General features: G+C 51.4%; 1 protein-coding gene across 1 annotated transcript in view; it reads right to left on the bottom strand.

Annotated features, from left to right (window-relative positions):
• Positions 1-891: 891 nt before the first annotated feature.
• Positions 892-19,267, bottom strand: part of LOC141975025 (alpha-2-macroglobulin-like protein 1) — a 37,325-nt gene continuing 18,949 nt past the window's right edge. Inside the window, exons 19-37 of the mRNA XM_074935173.1 lie at positions 14,953-15,178; positions 14,681-14,807; positions 14,255-14,376; positions 13,596-13,650; positions 12,478-12,561; positions 11,143-11,319; positions 10,831-10,912; positions 10,207-10,363; positions 9,910-9,984; positions 9,188-9,350; positions 7,449-7,663; positions 6,918-7,133; positions 5,587-5,711; positions 4,934-5,024; positions 4,416-4,484; positions 3,798-3,900; positions 3,666-3,707; positions 1,847-1,998; positions 892-1,110 (exon numbers count right to left, since the gene is read on the bottom strand). Of these exons, the coding sequence (XP_074791274.1) occupies positions 3,667-3,707; positions 3,798-3,900; positions 4,416-4,484; positions 4,934-5,024; positions 5,587-5,711; positions 6,918-7,133; positions 7,449-7,663; positions 9,188-9,350; positions 9,910-9,984; positions 10,207-10,363; positions 10,831-10,912; positions 11,143-11,319; positions 12,478-12,561; positions 13,596-13,650; positions 14,255-14,376; positions 14,681-14,807; positions 14,953-15,178 (2,128 nt within the window). The 3' untranslated portion in view covers positions 892-1,110; positions 1,847-1,998; position 3,666. The remainder of the gene's footprint in view (positions 1,111-1,846; positions 1,999-3,665; positions 3,708-3,797; positions 3,901-4,415; positions 4,485-4,933; positions 5,025-5,586; positions 5,712-6,917; positions 7,134-7,448; positions 7,664-9,187; positions 9,351-9,909; positions 9,985-10,206; positions 10,364-10,830; positions 10,913-11,142; positions 11,320-12,477; positions 12,562-13,595; positions 13,651-14,254; positions 14,377-14,680; positions 14,808-14,952; positions 15,179-19,267) is intronic.

Genomic DNA, 19,267 nt, shown 5'->3' on the forward strand with positions numbered 1-19,267 from the left:
GTTACTAAAGTTAGACATTTTAAATTAGCATGTCTAGATCACTTGTAGCCAAGAGTTTTAAAAGAGCTGGCCAAGGAGCTTCCTGGACCATTCATGTTCATTTTAAATAAGTCTTGGAGCACTGGAGAAGTTACAGAGGACTGGAAAAAATCTAATGTTGTGCCAATTTTTAAAAAGGGTAAATGGGATGACCCGGGTAATTACAGGCCTGACAGCCTGACATCAATCGCTGGCAAGATAATGAAGCAACTTATACAGGACTCAATGAATAAACAACTAAAGGAGGGTAATGTAATTAATGCAAATCAACATGGGTTTATGGAAAATAAATCCTGTCCTACTAACTTGATATCTTTTTTTTGTTGAGGTTACAAGTGTGTCAGATACATGTAATAGTGTTGACATAATATATTTTGACTTCTATAAGGCATTTGACTTGGTACTGCATGATATTTTGATTAAAATACTAGAACAATATAAAATTAACATGGCAAACGTTAAATGGATTAAAAACTGGCTAACGGATAGTCTCAAAATGTGATTGTAAACAGGAAATAATCATCAAGCAGGTGTGTTTCTAGTGGGGTCCTGCATGGACTGGTTCTTGGCCCTATGCTATTTAGCCTTTTTTATCAATGATCTGGAAAAAAACAAAATCATCACTGATAAAGTTGGCAGATGACATAAATTGGGGGAGTGGTAAATAATGAAGAGGCGAGGTCACTGGCTCAGAGCTGTCGGGATTGCTTGGTAAACTGGATGCAAGCAAATAATATGTGTTTTAGCACAGCTAAATGTAAATGTGTACATATAGGAACAAAGAATGTAGGCCCTATTTACAGGATGGGGGACTCCATCCTGGGAAACAGCAACTGAAAAAGATCTGGGGGTTGTGATGGATAATCAACTGAACATGCACTCCAAGCGTGATGGCAAAAAAAGCTGACGTGATCCTGGAATGCATAAACAGGGGAATCTCGAGTAGGAGTAAAAAGGTTATTTTACCTCCATATTTGGGGCTGGTGAGATCGCTGCTGGAATACTGTGTCCAGTTCTGGTGCCCAAAATTCAAGATGGTTGTTGATAAATTGAAGGGGGTTCAGAGAAGAGCTATAAGAATGACTAAAGGATCAGAAAATAGACTCAAAAAGCTCAATCTATTAAAACTTAAAGAGAAAATTAAGGGATAACTCAATTACAGCCTATAAATATCGACACGGGGAACAAATATTTAATAATGGACTCTTCAGCCTAGCACCGAAAGGTATAACATGCTCCAATGGCTGTAAATTGAAGCTAGACAAATTCAGACTGGAAATAAGGCATACATTTTTAACAGTGGGATTAATGAACCATTGGAACAATTTACCGAGGATTGTGGTGGATTCTCCATCACTGACAATTGTTAAATCAAGATTGAATGTTTTTTCTAAAAGATCTGCTCTAGGAATTATTTCTGGGAAGTTCTATGGCTTGAGTTATACACTAGGTCAGACTAGATGATCACAATGGTTCCCTTCTGGCCTATGAATCTATGAAATTATCACTGGGAGAACAGAAGTGAATGTCAGGGACACACCAGTAGTGTCAGCCTCACAAATTACCCACAAATTTCTTCTAGGATGACTGTTGTTATGGAGTCCAATCAAATACCGCAGTGTCTGGGGTATGTGATTTCCATTTTATTTTTATTCTTTTCAGACTCAAGAAAATTCCCAGATTCAAATGATCAAAAATAATCAGACACATAAAAAAATTCACCAGGAAATGGCTACTGGGGTGAGGAACGTTAGCCTGAGCCTAGTCCTGCAATCCAATATGAAGCCCATGGAGATCCCCCACCCACCCAGTGCCAATGTCCCAGCCCCTTGCAGGTGGGGCTGTCAGGGCATCCCTTGTCCCCTCGACCCAGCAAGGACAGCTCAGGAATCCTGCTGAACGGGGGCAGGGCCTGCTGCTGGGAGCCCGACTTCCATCTGACATCTTCCTCCCTGTGTGCTGGAACAGAGAGGGGGAGATCACCCAGGAGACAATTAGGAAGGGGAGTGGATCAGAGATAAAATGAGAGTAAAGGAGACTGAGATGGTGAGACCGAAGAGATGATACTGAGCATAGAGAGAGAGACAGAGAGCAAGGAATTATAATACCACCCAAATCACCATCCACTCTCTTCCATCTCCATGTAGGACCCCTCTATGAGCTGGTACGAAAAAGGGGCATGGGCTTTGCAGTGTGTCTGGAAGATGAACTTAGCTGTTCAGACTCGGGGGTGGGAAGTGAATTCCAGAGCTGTGGGCTCGCAATGAGAATACCTCTCTCATTTAATCGGAAGGAGTTCCAGCTCCAATGACTCTGCTCTCTCAGCTGCAGCAGAATGGCCCAGAAAGTGAAATGGGGCTCTCTGGGAGCCAGGTACCAAACCACTTAGTGCTTTCTTCACCATGATCTAGCACAGGGGCGGGCAAACTTTTTGGCCTGAGGGCCACATTGGGTTTCGGAAATTGTATGGAGGGCCAGTTAGGGGAGGCTGTGCCAGGCTGTGCCCCCGCCCCCATCCACCCCCCCTTACTTCTTGCCCCCTGACGGCCCCCCCCGGGACTCCTGCCCCATCCAACCCCCCTGTTCCCTGACAGCCCCCCCAGGACCCCTGCCCCCATCCACCCCCACCCCCGCTCCCTGTCCCCTGACTGCCCCCGGAATGCCTTCCCCTGACTGCCCCCGACCACCTCATATAACCCCCCCTCCTTCCTGACTGCCCCCCAGGACCTCTGCCCCCATTCAGCCCCCCCATTCCCCGCCCTGACCCCATCGACCCCCCCCCGACCACCACCCTGACTCCCCTGCTCTCTATTCAAACCCCCCCCCCCGCTCTCTGCCCCCTTACCATGCAGCACAGAGCACCGGTGGCTGGCAGAGCTACAGCTGCGCCACCCAGAGCGTTGCCCGGCCACCCAGAGCGTTGCACTGGCGCAGTGTAGTAAATTGCTCTCCGTAACTGCGACCGGTAGCACATTCCTACGTGGAGCAGTTTAATACACTACACCGGCAGCATAGCGCGCTGAGGCTGCGGGGGAGGGGCCGAGGGCGAGCCTCCCGGGCCAGGAGCTCAGGGGCTGGGCTGGCGGGTCCCGCGGGCCGGATGTGGCCCGCAGGCCGTAGTTTGCCCACCTCTGATCTAGCACCATGAACTCCATGAACTCCACATGGGCACACTACTTGGAGCCAGGGTGATCATGGAGTATTGATGTCAGACATGACACACCACGCAACGCATGGGCAGCCATGCTCTGCACTAGCTGAAGCTCCCAGACGTCCCCCATGCACAGCCCCATGAGGAGCACATTACAAAGGTCTAACGTTTGGTAGCAAGGTCCCACTGCTGTCATTGGTGTGGTGCCTGCCCCAGGAACATGCCCTGTCGCGTGGGGAGTATACTAAAGACTCCACTGCAAAGCTCAGTATGACAGGGGAGAGGGAGCCCCTGAGAGCTGGGAAGGCAGACATTTCCAGCGCAGAGACACTGGGGGCTGTTCCTGGCAGCAGGAGGGGCCATTGTGCCAACCTGGGGGGGGGGCCATTGTGTGAGGGGCACAGAGGCTAGTGCCAGTTGCACAGAGGGGGAAGGGAGGGGAGCAGAGAGTCACGTCCATGGACTTCACACCTACCTCAGCTGCAGATGGCACTGTAATTAGCCAGGGCCTGCTCCTCTGCACAGGGAGACAAGGAATCCAAGTTATACCTGCACAGAGACAAGCCCTCCTCGCCAGCCCAGATGCCCCAGAGGCTCAGCAACCCACCTGGCTGGTAGTAGTCGTAGACTCTGATGTGTCCTGGCTTCAGGTTGATCACCTCAATCTCCTGTTCCAGTTGCAGGGCATATGTCTGAGTCGTATTGCTCAGCTGGGGATGGGGGGTTGGAGGGAGAGGAGATGCTTCACTGGTGAGCTGTTTATTTCATTACTTCCCTAAATTTGGCTCCAGAGACTGACTGTGCTAGTTCTGCTGGAGTCTGGGCAGGAATTTAATGAGAATCAGGAACTCAGGTGCTGTGATAGGGCTACCCATGGAAAGCCTTGTCTAATGCCCTTCAGCCCTGCCCTGCAGCCCCCCTGCTATTCCATTCCAGGGCTCCCCACACCACTCTGCCAATGCCCCCCAGCCCTGCCCTGCAGCCCCCCTGCTATTCCATTCCAGGGCTCCCCACACCGCTTTGCCAATGCCCCCCAGTCCTGCCCTGCAGCCCCCCTGCTATTCCATTCCAGGGCTCCCCACACCGCTTTGCCAATGCCCCCCAGCCCTGCCCTGCAGCCCCCCTGCTATTCCATTCCAGGGCTCCCCACACAGCTCTGCCAGTCCCCCTCAGTCCTGCCCTGCAGCCCCCCTGCTATTCCTGTCCTGATCTCAATCAGACCTACCTGGTCCAAGTAGATGGAGACACCGCTCTGGCTCACCTCCGTTTTCCTCACCAGGGGACTGCTCTGCAACTGGAACAGGAGAGAAGAGGAAAGGTAATGGTTGAGTGGGGTCTCTGAGGGGGCGAGGGTGAGAATTCCTATTGAAATGTTCCCCCCACTAGGCCATGAGCAGCCTCCCTGTTGGCAACCCCTATAGCCAGAAAGTAGATGGACTCTTATTACCCCTCCCCTAGCCGGGCCCTCATCAGAGCTCTCACCCCTCATTAGGGCTGATCTCTCCACATGGTCGCTCAGCTCCTGTGAGATGAGGGACAGGGATCTGCTTGGGTCATTGGGACTGGGCTCCTTCTCAAGGCATGTGTCTGGGGTTCTACACCCAGCTTTGGGGTTTAAATGTCCGAGGGAGTCAGGGGGTGACATCATCCTGCCTCCTCCCCCTGGCTAAGGATAGATCCCACCAGCACTGACCGGATGGGACCCTTTCGCCATGCCCCCATTCTGCTCCCCAGGTGCCTTACTGATGTGCGGGAGCCTGAAGCAAGGCTGAATCCGGACAATAGGGAAACCTCCACGATCACCATGTTGGAAGTGACTCTGCTCCCGATGTAGCTGGGGCAGGGGGAGAGAGGAAGGATGCAGATGGTCAAAGACCCTGTGAGCAGGGGCTAAATGAGGCTATAAATCTTCCTCCACCGCCTCCATACCCCATCTTTCCTCCTCATGCAGGCACCAGGCCCTGGATGGTCCCTTGGCATACACTGCTTGCTGTAGGAGGATGTTTAAGATGATTTCCCTGCTTTGAACAGACACAGGTCCCGTCCCCCCTGCTCCCCGTTTCTTCCCCAGCAACTCCCCTCTCTGTATCTCCCCACAGCTTTCTCTCTCTAGGAGGATGTTAAAGGGGCACCTTTCCTTCCTCCTCCCACCACCAACAAGCAAGTCAACTCTAACCACACTTCATGGTTACAGCCTCTCCCAGAAGCACCTGGTCCCTTCCTCCCCCTTCCCTCACAGCTGCCAAATTCATCCTCCACCCCTTCCTCTTCAAAACGCGCAGTCCCTCCCTCCCAGCCACTAAACCCAACCAGCTCTCTGACACTCCCTCATCTGCTCCAGACAGGGGCTGCGTCCCAGGGCAGCGGTGCATACACAGGGGAAATCTCGGGGTCACCTGACATGGATGCGGACGGTGACAACGCGCATGTCACCCTCGGCGCAGTCGATCAGCTGCGTGGTGACGCGCAGAGAGAAGGTCACAGAGACCTGTGGGGGAGGCTCGTTGTACCTCAGCACGGTCTGCAGAGGAGAGAGACAGGCTGCTACAGAGAATTTTAGTTGGATCATCATTTGGAGATAAAGATTTAGTAGTTTCCTAGATTTTAGGGCCAGAAAGGGCCACTATGACCATCTCATCTTACATCCTGCATGACACAGGCCATAGAACTTCACCCAGTAATTGCTACAGCAAGCCCATAACTGCTGTTTGAGCTACAGCATGTCTCTGAGAAAGATAGCCAGTCTGGACTGAAAGACTGCCAGTGATGGAGAATCCATCCCATACCTTCATAAATCGTTCCAATGTTTAATCACCCTCACTGGTAAAAATTTGCACCTGGTTTCTAAAGTGAATTTGACTAGCTTCAGCTTCTAGCCATTGCATCTTGTTATACCTTTGTCTGCTAGATAGAAGAGCCCTCTACTATCAGAAGTCTGCTGCCCACATGGGTACTTGTGGACTGTGATCAAGTCACCTCTTAGCCTTCTCTTGGATAAACTAAATAGATTGAGCTTCTTTAGTCTTTCATGGCAAAGGAAGGCTTTCAAGGCCACAGGTCATTCTTGTAGCTCTTTTTTGAACCTGCTCCAATTTGTCAACATCCTTTTTAAAACTGACAAGATTTCGACCATTTTCACTAATACCTCCCCATAACCTCACCAGTAAGTCCTCATGGATCAGAGTGAACCCAGCTCATCACTTGGGTTCCCTAATCACATTTCGTGCTCTTCCACTGGCTCTAGTTACTGCTCAGATCCTTAAACCCCAGACACAACAAATACATAAACCACACATGGGGAGCTGGGCTAGAACCCTGATGTTTCAGTCCCAGGAACACAGGCCTCTAGCACAAGAGCTATAGGAGATCTCACCTCGTATAGCTGGGACTTGGGTTCTTCTCCTTTAGGGGCAAACATCACACCTACACACAATCTCCAGTTCCCCTAGCACCCCGGGAGCAGCGTGAGACCAGCCATCCTCATGTTTACCCACATTTTGTCACAGGATCACCCTTGGGGTGCAGGGGTACAGCAGTGGGGAAGGGGATGGTAAGGAAAGCTGCTGTTAGTCAGCCCTCCATGTGCCTGAGCATCCCCCGGGACCTGGCTGCTGAGTAAGCAAGGGAAATGGCTCTCTTTGACCATGACAATGTGTTTTGTGGATCAGGCCCTGCAAGAAGGGCACCCATGGCAGCTACATCCCTCCCCATGGAAGGGACGTCTCACCTGGGCATAGACGCAGCCGCTGCCCTGGGCCTGCACTGAGAACTCCCCGGGGATTTCTGTTAGCAGCGCTTGCTGCAGGAGCAGCCGGTTCTTGTGGGTGACCTGGAACTTCCTCTCAAAGCTCCCCTTGGACTTCACTATCACCTCCAAGTCTCCCTTCTCGCTGTACGTCAGGGCCGCGTATTTGGCCAAAGCCTGCAGGGCAACCACCGTGTCCTGGGGAGAGAGAGACAGTCATCTCACTGTTTGTATGTGAGACAGAAAGGGGTGCTCTTTGGAGCCAGAAGCGTGAAACACTCAGAACAGTGGGATCTCAGCAATTGAGGGCACTGAAATCAGGATTCACCGCTTCAGTGTACCCCTGCACTCCAGGGCACTAGCTCCAGGATTCATCTTCCCGGTCCCTGCACCCAGAGGTATGCACACCCCAGAGCACTGATAACTGTCATATTCCCACAGCCACAACGCAGAGACTCCATCTCCAGTGGGATCACAGCCCATCACCTCCCTCAGCCGTCAGGCCTGTGTTACCTGCGTGGAGGCGAAGCCACCATAGGCGTTCTGCTGCTTGGTGAGCCAGGCCACAATGCCAGAGGCTGTGCCAACGTCATCCCCAGTGACGTTCAGCTTGGAGAGCAGGGCCAGGAGCACGTAGGACGTCAGCTCCACGTCCACCGACTGGGGCTGGGACCACACACCAGCACTAGGTGGCAGGGAGGGGGCCTGGCTCCAGTGAATCTGCCCTCCTGGGAAAGGGGGAATAAAACAGGAGGCTGTTGAGAGAGAAATCCTCAGGCCTTGGATGAGGTAAGAGTTGCTATGGGGTAAATGTGACCCAATCAGCCAAACCCTTCACTCTAGTTCCCACAGAGGGGGAGGGTCCCACTGCCTGGGGTGGCACAGAACACTGGGAAAATACCTCTCAACTACCTGGGTTGCTGTGTGACAAACCCATCACTGCATATTACACCAGAAGGACCCAAGTTCCTAGGTAAATACCTTGCACATCAAATACCTGCAGTTACACACACTGCTAGGTAAATACACCAAAACTACCTACACAAGAGGCTACCCAGATTGCTGGGGAAATGGCCACTACCCAGAGTGCAAGGTGGACAGCCACCCAGGCCGCCAGATAAATGCCCCCCACGCAGCCACACAGACGAGTAATGAATATGATTCTTGTAGCTTGTTCCCTACCCAGTTCCTCTGCCTGGCATATCACAGCCCTGCACACACTGGACCAGATTTTCAAAGAACTCAACTTCCATTTAGGCACCTAAATAAGGGTTTACTCCCAAAAGAGCCCAGCACTTCACTGTGATGAATTGGGAATATGTCTGTACAACTTACGAATTCTGCTTGATATTGTGAAGTTGTATTATGAAGGTATTGCATCATGCATACCTATACATATGTGGATCTACCACTGCTGACAGGATCTGTTCAGGTATGCAGCAGACAGGGTAGAGGGGAATACTTAGACCGCACACAGGTTAAGCTTAAAAGCAGCTGCATCCTTAGAAAACCAGTTTTAGCTTTCCCTTCTGAATGCAGGTAGGAAGGCAGGAGCAGTAGAAAGTTACCCAAAAGACAGAACAAAGGGTGGGGTTTACATAGTGAGACACACAGGAACAGAGGGAGCCAGACTGGAAGTGTGCAGCAAGAGAGGGCAAGGTCACCCAGAAGCTGACTCCATGAGGGAGAGAGGTCACCCACCATGTAACAGCCTGCCTGAGTCAGGTGACACCCTGCCTTCCTCCCTGGCCACTGATGGTCCCTAAGGACAGCGAAGGGAAGGGTGAGACATTACAGAAAGCGATGGCCATTATTACAGTTCCAGATGTTTATTGTTTTTTTATGATCTGTACTTTACTGTTCAGGCTCTGTAAGCTTAAAATGCCCTGGGGACCGAGGAACCCCGAGGCTTGGATTCCCCTCACAGCAGTTCGGTAGGTGGCTCAGAAGGGCACATCCAGCCAGATCCATGATGCTCCCATTGTGATGCTTGTGGCCAGATTTTCAAAGAGCTCAGCTCCCAACAGACTAGGTGCTTTTGAAAATTTGGTCAAATGCTTTGTTGCATAATTGGGAGCTGGGCTCTTTCAAAAGATCTGGACCATAATGTCCAGTCACAGCCCAGGTTGGGGGGCCCAGACACAGGCCAGGGGCGGGAGGAGTTGGGGTGCAAGACACATGCTCTGATCTGTCGCATTATCCCTGGCATGCCCCATCGCTGTGTGTCAGTCAATGCTGTGCAGTCCTGGTACCTGTTCTGATGGCTTTTTGGTCTAGTTTAGTGAGCAGCTCCTGTGTGCGCTGGTTGTCCTGGGCCAGAGCAAAGGCGTAGGCCAGCAGTGCCTGCGTGTAGGTGCTAGTAACGTTGGGGAGGGCACTAGTGAGGCAGCTCAAGGCCTTGTTCACCACGGTGCTCTGTGGGGGGAGAAAGTACACACTGGCAATGGCTGCACAGTCATACAATCATGCACATGTGTGGGAGTACGTACACACAGGCAGGCTGACACACAGAGGTACAAGTGCACACGGGTTGATATGCAAAGGCATATGCTGGCACCTGGGACAATCCTCACGCTGCTTCGCCTGGGTACACATCGGTACCCCTCCACAAATAGCCACCAAATTCCAGGTCAATGCCTTGTACCTCCGCTGGGACTCTACTGGGATGTTAGTGTGATTAAAAGCAACAGGACTCCATCCACATGAGCTCCCTCCCAGTGATGTGCTCCCCATGGGGCACTGCGAGCTTTTCCCAGCAGTGCCCTCCCTGTGGAGCGGTTGGACTTCTCTCCCTACCCCAGCAGTGCCCTCCTCTTGACTGCAGGTGCTAACTCCTCCCCCGAGGAGTGCCTTGCCCATGCCCACCCCAGCAAGGCATGCAGGTGAGTGAAGTGCCGGCACTGAGCTCTCAGCTCTGCAGGACTCAGGTTGTCCAGAGATCAGGAGTGGCACATGAAAGGGCCCTAATACTCACATTCAGTGCCTCCCCTATCTCCAGATGTGCTGCAGTGATGTAGGCAGCCAGGGGCACCTCCCCATCCACACCGCCCTGCAAGAAGCACAAACACCCAGAGCTAGGAGAGGGGCTCAAGCAGGATGGGGACCAGTGTCCTCCCCTCCATCCCTATAAAGGCCCCTGAATCCCCTCCCTCCCCTGAACTGAAAACCCCCCAAGGCAGAGAGGGACGAAGAGTCAAGGAAGCCAAGCTGAGTCAAGCCCCATGACTGCCAGTGGAGTTCTGCGCGGGGCCGGCAGGCGCCACATCATTACCTTCATGGCTGTGTGGAAGAGCTTCCCCACGCTCCTGAAGCAGCCGCTGGGCAACTGGTAAATCTGCAGCCAGCTCAGGGCATCCCGGATGTTCCTGTCATCTAAGAAGATGTATGGCCTGGCCTGGCCAAAGCACTTGGCCACAAACGCTGTCAGCCTAGGGGTGGGGAGAGAGAGCGTGGAAGAGGGGGACGCGGAGAGGGAGAGGACAGAGACAGAGTGAATGAGAAATGTGGATAAAAGAGAGGGAGAGAGGAAGGAAGAAAGAGAAAGCAAGAGGCAAAGGAGTGAGTGAGGAAGAGGGAGCAGCAGGAGGAGGAGGTCAGTCCTTGGTCAGAGCACCCCTCCCCCATTGTTGTGTCATGTGCTCAGTCCCATTTCTCTGCCCAGTTACTGTCCTCTATCCCAGAGGCGGCTGCATTCCCATGGCTTGTCTGAGGCACTATGGGCCTATCATGAAGTAGGGGGGCATGTACAATTCACAGCATGACATATAATCTTATATAATCTTCCCCATGCAGCGCTGGGAAGAGTCCTGAGGGGTCAGTGACTACCCAATTCCCCCAGTTCATAGGCTCCCGGCTCCCAGACTTCAGGGAATGAGAGACCTACCCCAGAACTTACCAGGTGTTACCTTCCTGGTCTATGGTACCAAATGCGCTGTAGGAGCCATCATGGTGTTTATAGAGCAGCTGCCTCTGGTACCCTGGAGAGCAGTGCAGAAAATTATACTGTCACCCACCAGTGCCAGGGAGAGGACATTTACAGAGTGGTCACTGAGTGGGGGTAATGAAGTGTTTACAAGATCATTGTTACAGGTATTTACATGGGTGCCAGACAGAGAAATGGATTTGAACAGGATAGGTGCAGGAGAGGGGCTATTGGCATGGCCGGTGCCAGATTGGACACTAGTGGAGCTGGGCTCAGGATACTTGCCACTGTGCAGGAATCCCGTCGCCCTCTCCCTGATCTCTGGGGTCAGCTGCCCCGTCTTCTCCAGATACTGCAGCACGTAGATGATGGGGGCGAACAGCACCATGTTCTGCTCCCCGCAGCCACTGGGCATCTGCACCAGCCGGTCCAGGTTGTGCAGCGCCGTCCCCATGATGTCACCTGCCGGGGCGGGACAAAGCAGAGAGAAACCCAGATGGTGCTACAGGGATAAATCCTGATTGGCTGAGAGGCAGGGAGGTTAGTTCTCCTGTTGGAATGTTCCATTATAGCATGGTAGGGTGACCGGACAGCAAGTGTGAAAAGTCAGGACAGGGGGTGGGGGTGGAGGGTAACAGGAGCCTAAATAAGAAAAAGACCCCAAAATTGGGACTGTCCCTATAAAATCGGGACATCTGGTCACCCTACCCTATAGCATGGTGATGGTAGCCCCATCCCCTGGTGGAATTGCAGCCTGAAGTATGGGGATGGAGATGTTGTTCTCACCCTGGTGGAACCTTCCGTTAAGGGGTATTTTCCTTTCCTTGGGAGGACTCCATTGCTGCATGGGGTCTTTCCACCCCATAGAATATTCTATTACAGTGAAGGTTTATTTTCATCGTGGGAAAGGGAATGCTCCATTGCACTGGGGGTTATTTTCTCCTCCCACTGCAAATACTCTCAGAGGGCGGGTTGTTTCACATCCCTGATAGAACATTCCATTGTGTGCATGCGTGCGAGAGGTTATTTTACCATTAAAGCAATTTAGGGGCGGGGCGGTATTTTCGCTCTCAGGTAGAGCATTCTTTTATAAGGAGGGTCTTTTCCCACCTCCCTGTTGGACTGTTCCATTATAACAAGAGGTGGGTCCTCTCACTGGTGGAATGGTCCATTAGATGGGGGAGAACAAGGTTCCCTTCCCAGCATTCAGCGCCTGGGCTGGGATCAGAACGCGGAAGCTCAGTGTCTGTAATTCGGACTTTACTGGAACCGCTCAGGGCTGACACACCAGGGAGAGGAGATGGAGGGGTGGGGGGATCCAGGCCTTTCCTCCTACAATCCCCTGCGGGCAGCGGCTGCGGTTTTTGGCCACTGCCAGAGGCTCCCACAAGCAGAACAGCCTCTCTCCTGCTGCGTATTTTGGTGCATCCAGTCCTAGCTGGAACCTGGAAACGCCGCCATGGAAATGGGAGGAAAATGGCCTGGACTTTGTCAAACATCAGTGGAAGTTTTGGTGGTTCACGGTTTGGGCTTCCCCAGGGCCATACTCAGAGACGTAGGGTCTGGATCAGAGTCAGTTCAGAGTCCCCTGCCCACGACGCCCAGGGCCGAATTCCTTACCCATGACAGAGATGGTGGCTCTCGCTGAACCTTCGACCACGTCCGGGGGCAGCTCCAGGGACACAGAATCCTGCGCTGGAGTTACTGAGACCCAGGTGTCAAACAGGAAGAGAATCAGAAAAAATGGCCTCCAGAATCCCCAGAAAACTCTCCCACTAGAGGCAGCTATGCTCCCGCATCTCACATACCCCGCCGCGGAACTTCCAGCCGACCCCACAGACCCCCTCTCTGCTCTCCTCCCTGCCCCCTCCACTCACCTAGCCCTCACTTCTCTCTTCCTCCACTTTATTTCCCCCACTGTGGGTGCAAGAGCCTTCTCCCCTGCTGCCCACACTGTCCAGAGCAACCTCCCTGATTCTTCCTGCTTCAGTTACTCCATCACAGTTCAAACCTCAGAGGTAAAGGCATGTTTAGTCTATTTACCTGGACCTCTAGATCTCTCTAACTCTGCTAATGGCCTTGTCATAAACCATGGAAAACATGGAGATGGGAACCGAGCTCTGAAATCCCCTCCTGTCCATCCTCTAGGGGCCAATGCAGGACTGTTCCCTATAGACTGGATTAGTCCAGAGCTGTATCTATGCTATATTTAGTTGCCTAAGGGAAGGAGCTTTCACCCTTACGCTAGCAGAAAGGACATTTATATTATAGGCTCAGTCCTGCTGTACTTATTCAGAGGGAGCTCCCATTGCCTTTCAAATTGGAATCAACTTATATAGCTTGGCCAAGATGACAAAGCAGCAGACATGATCTCTGTCTATGAAAACCCAGGAATTGGTTAGCAAGGGGCCTCAGAAGGGGTAAGTCAGGTGAAAGGGAGACATTTGAGTCTGGATATGAGGAAGCATTTCCTTGCAGTGAGACAGTGGAAACGTGACCCCCACGGGAAAGGGTGACTGCCCCATTACTTCAATCATTTAAAGCTACGACTGGACAAAACCCTGAAGAACAAGGAACAATCCTGCACTGGGCCCTGCACAGACAAGATGTGATCTTACCTACCTCCTTCAGATAAAACACAAAGGCTGCTCCTGAGCCAACTTTCCCAGGGCAACAGAGCCCCCCTACCCACCTGCACCTGCTTATGCCCCTTTTTCCCATCTGAGCAGCCCACCTACCTCCTTTAGGGCAAAGCAAGGAGCTGTGAGCCTTCTCCACAAGAACTCCCTCTGGCTATTGGGGAGGAGACAGCAGCATTGGGGACCAGAGAGGAGGTGGAGGGAGGAGAGACATAGGGTTACAAATAGGTTATGAACCACATGTGTTTTCATGGCAGGCTTATGTGAGAAGCCCTCCTTTTCAGACATCTGTCTGGTTTCTTGCTCCATGCAACTCAAGGACCTCAGAGCTCCTGACAAGGCTGATTCCCAGGCGAGGGGCCTCTGCAGTAGGGCCTACGTGAGGGGCTGCATTCCGTTATCCCAGCATCTCAGATGGGGCATAGAGGAGGCAGAATCAATGGACACAAGGCAAGCCCTGATGCCAGGGCATGAGGGGGATAAGGTTGCCCGCAGAAGTGGGCACAAAGGGATCGAGGTTGGCATAAAGTAGAGGTAACCTCCTTCAGAAGCATGAAGCATGTCCTTTGATCCTTATTGGAGGGACCCAGCTAGACCCTGGCTCAGGCCTGCAGATGCCAGTTAGTTCCCCTAAATAAGAGGGGGCAATTTCAGACTCCAAACTTCACCCCACTGAGTATGGGGGCTGAGCAAAACATGATTTCAGATGTCCTCCCCTTTAGCAATGAGAAAAGAGCTTAGTCCAGTCCCAAACTGACCTGGACTAGAAGGGGTTTGATCAGTGTATCTGTCCGTCCTCTCTCTGGTACAACTGGTACCTCCCCTCCACAGAGATCTTTGGTGGCCAGGGCCTCTGTGCTAAGGGTGATGTTCACCGACCCTAAAAACAATAGAAGACAGATTGTCCAGCAGCCATCCCCTGTGGAAAACACCCTCCATTACTTCTATAGATGTCACCTACCAGGGACAATGAATGGAACCAGTGGCCTAGAGATGAATGGCGCTTTGTCCCATTCCTGATCTTGCCAGTGCCCCTGACCTGAGGCTAGGTGGCAACTGATGCCCTAAAGCTAAAAGGCTACATACTCCATTCTTCTATCCAGTGCAATCTGCACTGAAGTCCAGTAATTGGCACAATTGCCCCCTCCCTGGCTGTTTCTCCCTCATCCCGCCATGCTCCTCACCTAGTTGTTTAGCTGTGACTCTCCAATGAAATGTCCTGGCTTCATTAGCACACAAGCAGCTGGTGTAGATGCAACCCTCACATGGCTCCAACTGGAAGTTTGGGGACTCAGCCAGGGCCACTTTGATCTAAGGGACAGCAGTGGGTGCAAACAGTCCAGGAGATGATTAGCAACATGCTATCCCCACCTGCTCCCAGGGTGAGTCAGGGACCAAGGTGACCTCTCACCCACCCTGACCCCTCACTCCTTACAGAGCCACCAGCAGGACTCACCTTGATGCACTGCAGCAGGTAGTTGTAGACAGTAGCTTTCAGGGTGAAAGTCTCTCCCCGGATCACAGAGTATGGCAGTGTGGGCTCTACAAAGAAAGGCTTGAAAGCCAGGAGGCTCGTGGTTGGGGCAAGTCCAAAGCCCACCTCTGATATGCAGAATGCCCCCGCTTTCCACTCAGTGATGGTGTCAGGCACCGTGACTGGGACATCCCTGTTTCCAGTGGGACTGAGAGAAAAACCATGCAGAAATAAAATCCTTTACTAGAAGGCACCAGCTGGTCATGTCTCAAGAAGGCATAGAGCCCTTATTCCCAAAGCACCCAATCCAATGACTGCAATCAGAACAACCTGAACTATGGGGCCTTTGAAATCTGGATCCAAACCCACATCCCCAGTTTTGTGGCTTGGGCCCATCTCTGTTCTTCACTCATACCATAGACAGAATTTTCAAAAACTCACTGTTCAATTGTGTTAGACACATCAGTAAATAATCCAATCCTGCAAAATACTAAATACCCTCAAATTCCATTGAAGTCAACTTGGAGTCAATTGTAGATGACCTTTGAATCTCTAAATTCCCCACCCAGCCTTGTAGAGCTCCGAGCTGGAACTTTCACTGTTAAAATTTCTGACAGGAATAATTCTGGCCTCTGATTATTAATGAGTCAGACTGGCTTTAGTTAGGGCGAGGGTACCCTGCCTCAGGTGCTCACAGCAACAGAACAAGATTCTGCCACTAGCCAGAGAGATTTCATTAATAATGATGCCTGGCACTTTTCACAGACAGCATTCACCACCTGTGGATCTAAAAGCCTTTTTACAAACATAGGTGAATATTATTACTCCTACTTCATAGGTGAGGAAACCGAGGAACAGAGAGGTGAAGTGACTTGCCCAAGGGCAGGGAGAGTTAGTGGAAGAGCCAAGCAATAGAATCAAAGTCTCGTGACTCCCACTCCTGTGTGCTAGGAAGACAGTCAAAATGTGAGGGCACGTTAGGGGCCTGTCCTGTCCTGTCCTTTCTTGTAGAGTCTATGTAGGGTTACCAGGTGTCCGGTTTTTGACCCAAATGCCCTGTTGAAAAGGGACCCTGGCGGCTCCTGTCAGCACTGCAGTGGGGCTAAGGCAGGCTCCCTGCCTGCCATGGCTCCGCGCAGCTCCCGGAAGTGGCCAGCAAGTCCAGCTCCTAGGCGGCTTGCCACCCAGTTACTCATCCTCCGGCTGAACCGCCACCTATGGCTTCTAGCCCCAGCCAGGCCACTACTTCTGGCTGTGAAGAATGAAGGGCAAGCACCGCGTCCAAGAGGAACTCGGAGGGAGGCAGCCAGTGCTGCACAGCCCCCCTTGTGGCTGGTCCACCCTGGCAGTGAGGATCCTGCGGAGACCCAGCACTGCAAGCCGCAGCGACACCGCCCATGAGCAGCACTAGGCATGGGGTGGGGAGGCAAAGCATTTGTGCCCTCCCAGCTGGATATTTACCAGCCTGAGCCTTCCTGCGCTGGAGGCTGGTGTTGGACTCCCCTCAGGCCATGCACAGGAATCCCTGCTCTGGCTGAGCCTCTCCATGCAGCCAGCCGGAGCACACCACAGCACTGGAGCAGTGCGCCAGCATTTGTGTCAGCAGACTGCAAGTCAGAACTCAGAGTCGGTGCTAGCCCATTGGGGGCCCACCGGAGCCGCCTGAGGTAAGCACCTCCGGCCAGAGCCCACACCCACTACCCCAGCCCTGAGCCCCCTCCCAGAGCCCGCACCCCCTCCTACACACCAACCCCCTGCCCCAGCCCTGAGCCCCTCCCCCCCACACTCCAAACCCCTCAACTCCAACCCAGAGCCCCCTCCTTCACCTCAAACCCCTCATCTCTGACCCCACACCAGAGCCCGCACCCCCAGCCAAAGACCTCACCCTCTCCCGCACCCCAGCCCCCTGCCCCAGCCCAGTGAAAGTGAGTAAGGAAGGGTGGGGGAAAGCGAGCCATGGAGGAAGGGGGAATTGAGTGAGCAGGGGTGGGACCTCAGAGAAGGGACGGGGCAGTGGGTGGGGTCCTGGAGAAGGAACAGGGCTAAGGTGTTCAGTTTTGTGCTATTAGAAAGTTGGCAGCCCTAAATCTATGCCAAGTTTACAACACATAGTAGCAGTGATTCTGCACTGAATGAGTGTAGCTGAGTTAGTGGATGACATCACAGTGACTATTAAGACAATAACCCTATGCTTCATCACAGAAGAGAAAATCACCTGCCAATAGATAACTAGATTTACATCTCCAGCAGTAGGAAATGAGAAGCAAGAGAAAGACCAAGGATCGTGCCAAACCAACCTGATCTCCTTCTTTGAGAAAGTAACAGATTTTTTAGACAAAGGAAATGCAGTGGATCTAATTTACCTAGATTTCAGTAAGGCGTTTGATACTGTGCCACATGGGGAATTATTAGTTAAATTGGGTAAGATGGGGATCAATAGGAAAATTGAAAGGTGGATAAGGAATTGGTTAAAGGGGAGACTACAACGGATCCTACTGAAAGGTGAACTGTCAGGCTGGAGGGAGGTTACCAGTGGAGTTCCTCAAGGATCGGTTTTGGGACCAATCTTATTTAATCTTTTTATTACTGACCTTGGCACAAAAAGTGGGAGTCTGCTAATAAAGTTTGCGGATGATACAAAGCTGGGAGGTATTGCCAATTTAGAGAAGGACAGGGATATCCTACAGGAGGATCTGGATGACCTAGTAAACTGGAGTAATAGTAATAGGATGAAATTTAATAGTGAGAAGTGTAAGGTCATGCATTTAGGGATTAATAACAAGAATTTTAGTTATAAGCTAGGGACGCATCAATTAGAAGTAACGGAGGAGGAAAAGGACCTTGGAGTATTGGTTGATCATAGGATGACTATGAGCTGCCAATGTGATATGGCCGTGAAAAAAGCTAATGCGGTCTTGGGATGCATCAGGAGAGGTATTTCCAGTAGGGATAAGGAGGTTTTAGTACCGTTATACAAGGCACTGGTGAGACCTCACCTGGAATACTGTGTGCAGTTCTGGTTTCCCATGTTTAAGAAGGATGAATTCAAACTGGAACAGGTACAGAGAAGGGCTACTAGGATGATCTGAGGAATGGAAAACCTGTCTTATGAAAGGAGACTCAAGGAGCTTGGCTTGTTTAGCCTAACTAAAAGAAGGTTGAGGGGAGATATGATTGCTCTCTATAAATATATCAGAGGGATAAATATCGGAGAGGGAGAGGAATTATTTAAGCTCAGTACCAATGTGGACACAAGAACAAATGGATATAAACTGGCCACCAGGAAATTTAGACTAGAAATTAGACGAAGGTTTCTAACCATCAGAGGAGTGAAGTTTTGGAATAGCCTTCCAAGGGAAGCAGTGGGGGCAAAAGATCTATCTGGCTTTAAGATTAAACTCGATAAGTTTATGGAGGAGATGGTATGATGGGATAACATGGTTTTGGTAATTAAATATTCCTGGTAAATAGGCCCAATGGCCTGTGATGGGATATTAGATGGGGTGGGATCCGAGTTACCCAGGAAAGAATTTTCTGTAGTATCTGGCTGATGAATCTTGCCCATATGCTCAGGGTTTAGCTGATCACCATATTTGGGGTCGGGAAGGAATTTTCCTCCAGGGCAGATTGGAAGAGGCCCTGGAGGTTTTTCGCCTTCCTCTGTAGCATGGGGCACGGGTCACTTGCTGGAGGATTCTCTGCTCCTTGAAGTCTTTAAACTACGATTTGAGGACTTCAATAGCACAGATATAGGTGTGAGGTTTTTTGCAGGAGTGGTGGGTGAAATTCTGTGGCCTGCGTTGTGCAGGAGGTCAGACTAGATGATCATAATGGTCCCTTCTGACCTAAATATCTATGAATCTATGACAGGGTAGACCCGTTGAGTTGACCCTAGAGAATCAATTTTTGCCAGAGATGTGTATAATGAGAATGTATGTGGACTAAGTGAATAACAGGGATGTCTTCTATGAGGACAATGGGTGGCAGGATGGATTTAGAGGCAGCTGCCCCAGAGCAGGCAGGGTAAGCAGAACCTGGGCCCTATTTCTCAGTGATCTGAACAGAACCCAGACTGAGACACAAAGGAAAACAACAAAAGAATTGTAGGAGTTATACAGAATAGCTCTGTTAGCTCATCCTGTCCATCTGTGGGGGCTAATGCAGGACAGTTCCTAGAGGGCTAAAACAGGCTGCTCTCAGCAGTGGGATAGTATAATATTGTACTCTTACACCAAACAAACATCATAATGCTACAACAGGTTTGTTTCTCTGCATTCATACATCACCAGCCTCCAGT

Source organism: Natator depressus, chromosome 1, assembly GCF_965152275.1.
Source record: "Natator depressus isolate rNatDep1 chromosome 1, rNatDep2.hap1, whole genome shotgun sequence".
Classification (NCBI taxonomy): domain Eukaryota; kingdom Metazoa; phylum Chordata; order Testudines; family Cheloniidae; genus Natator; species Natator depressus.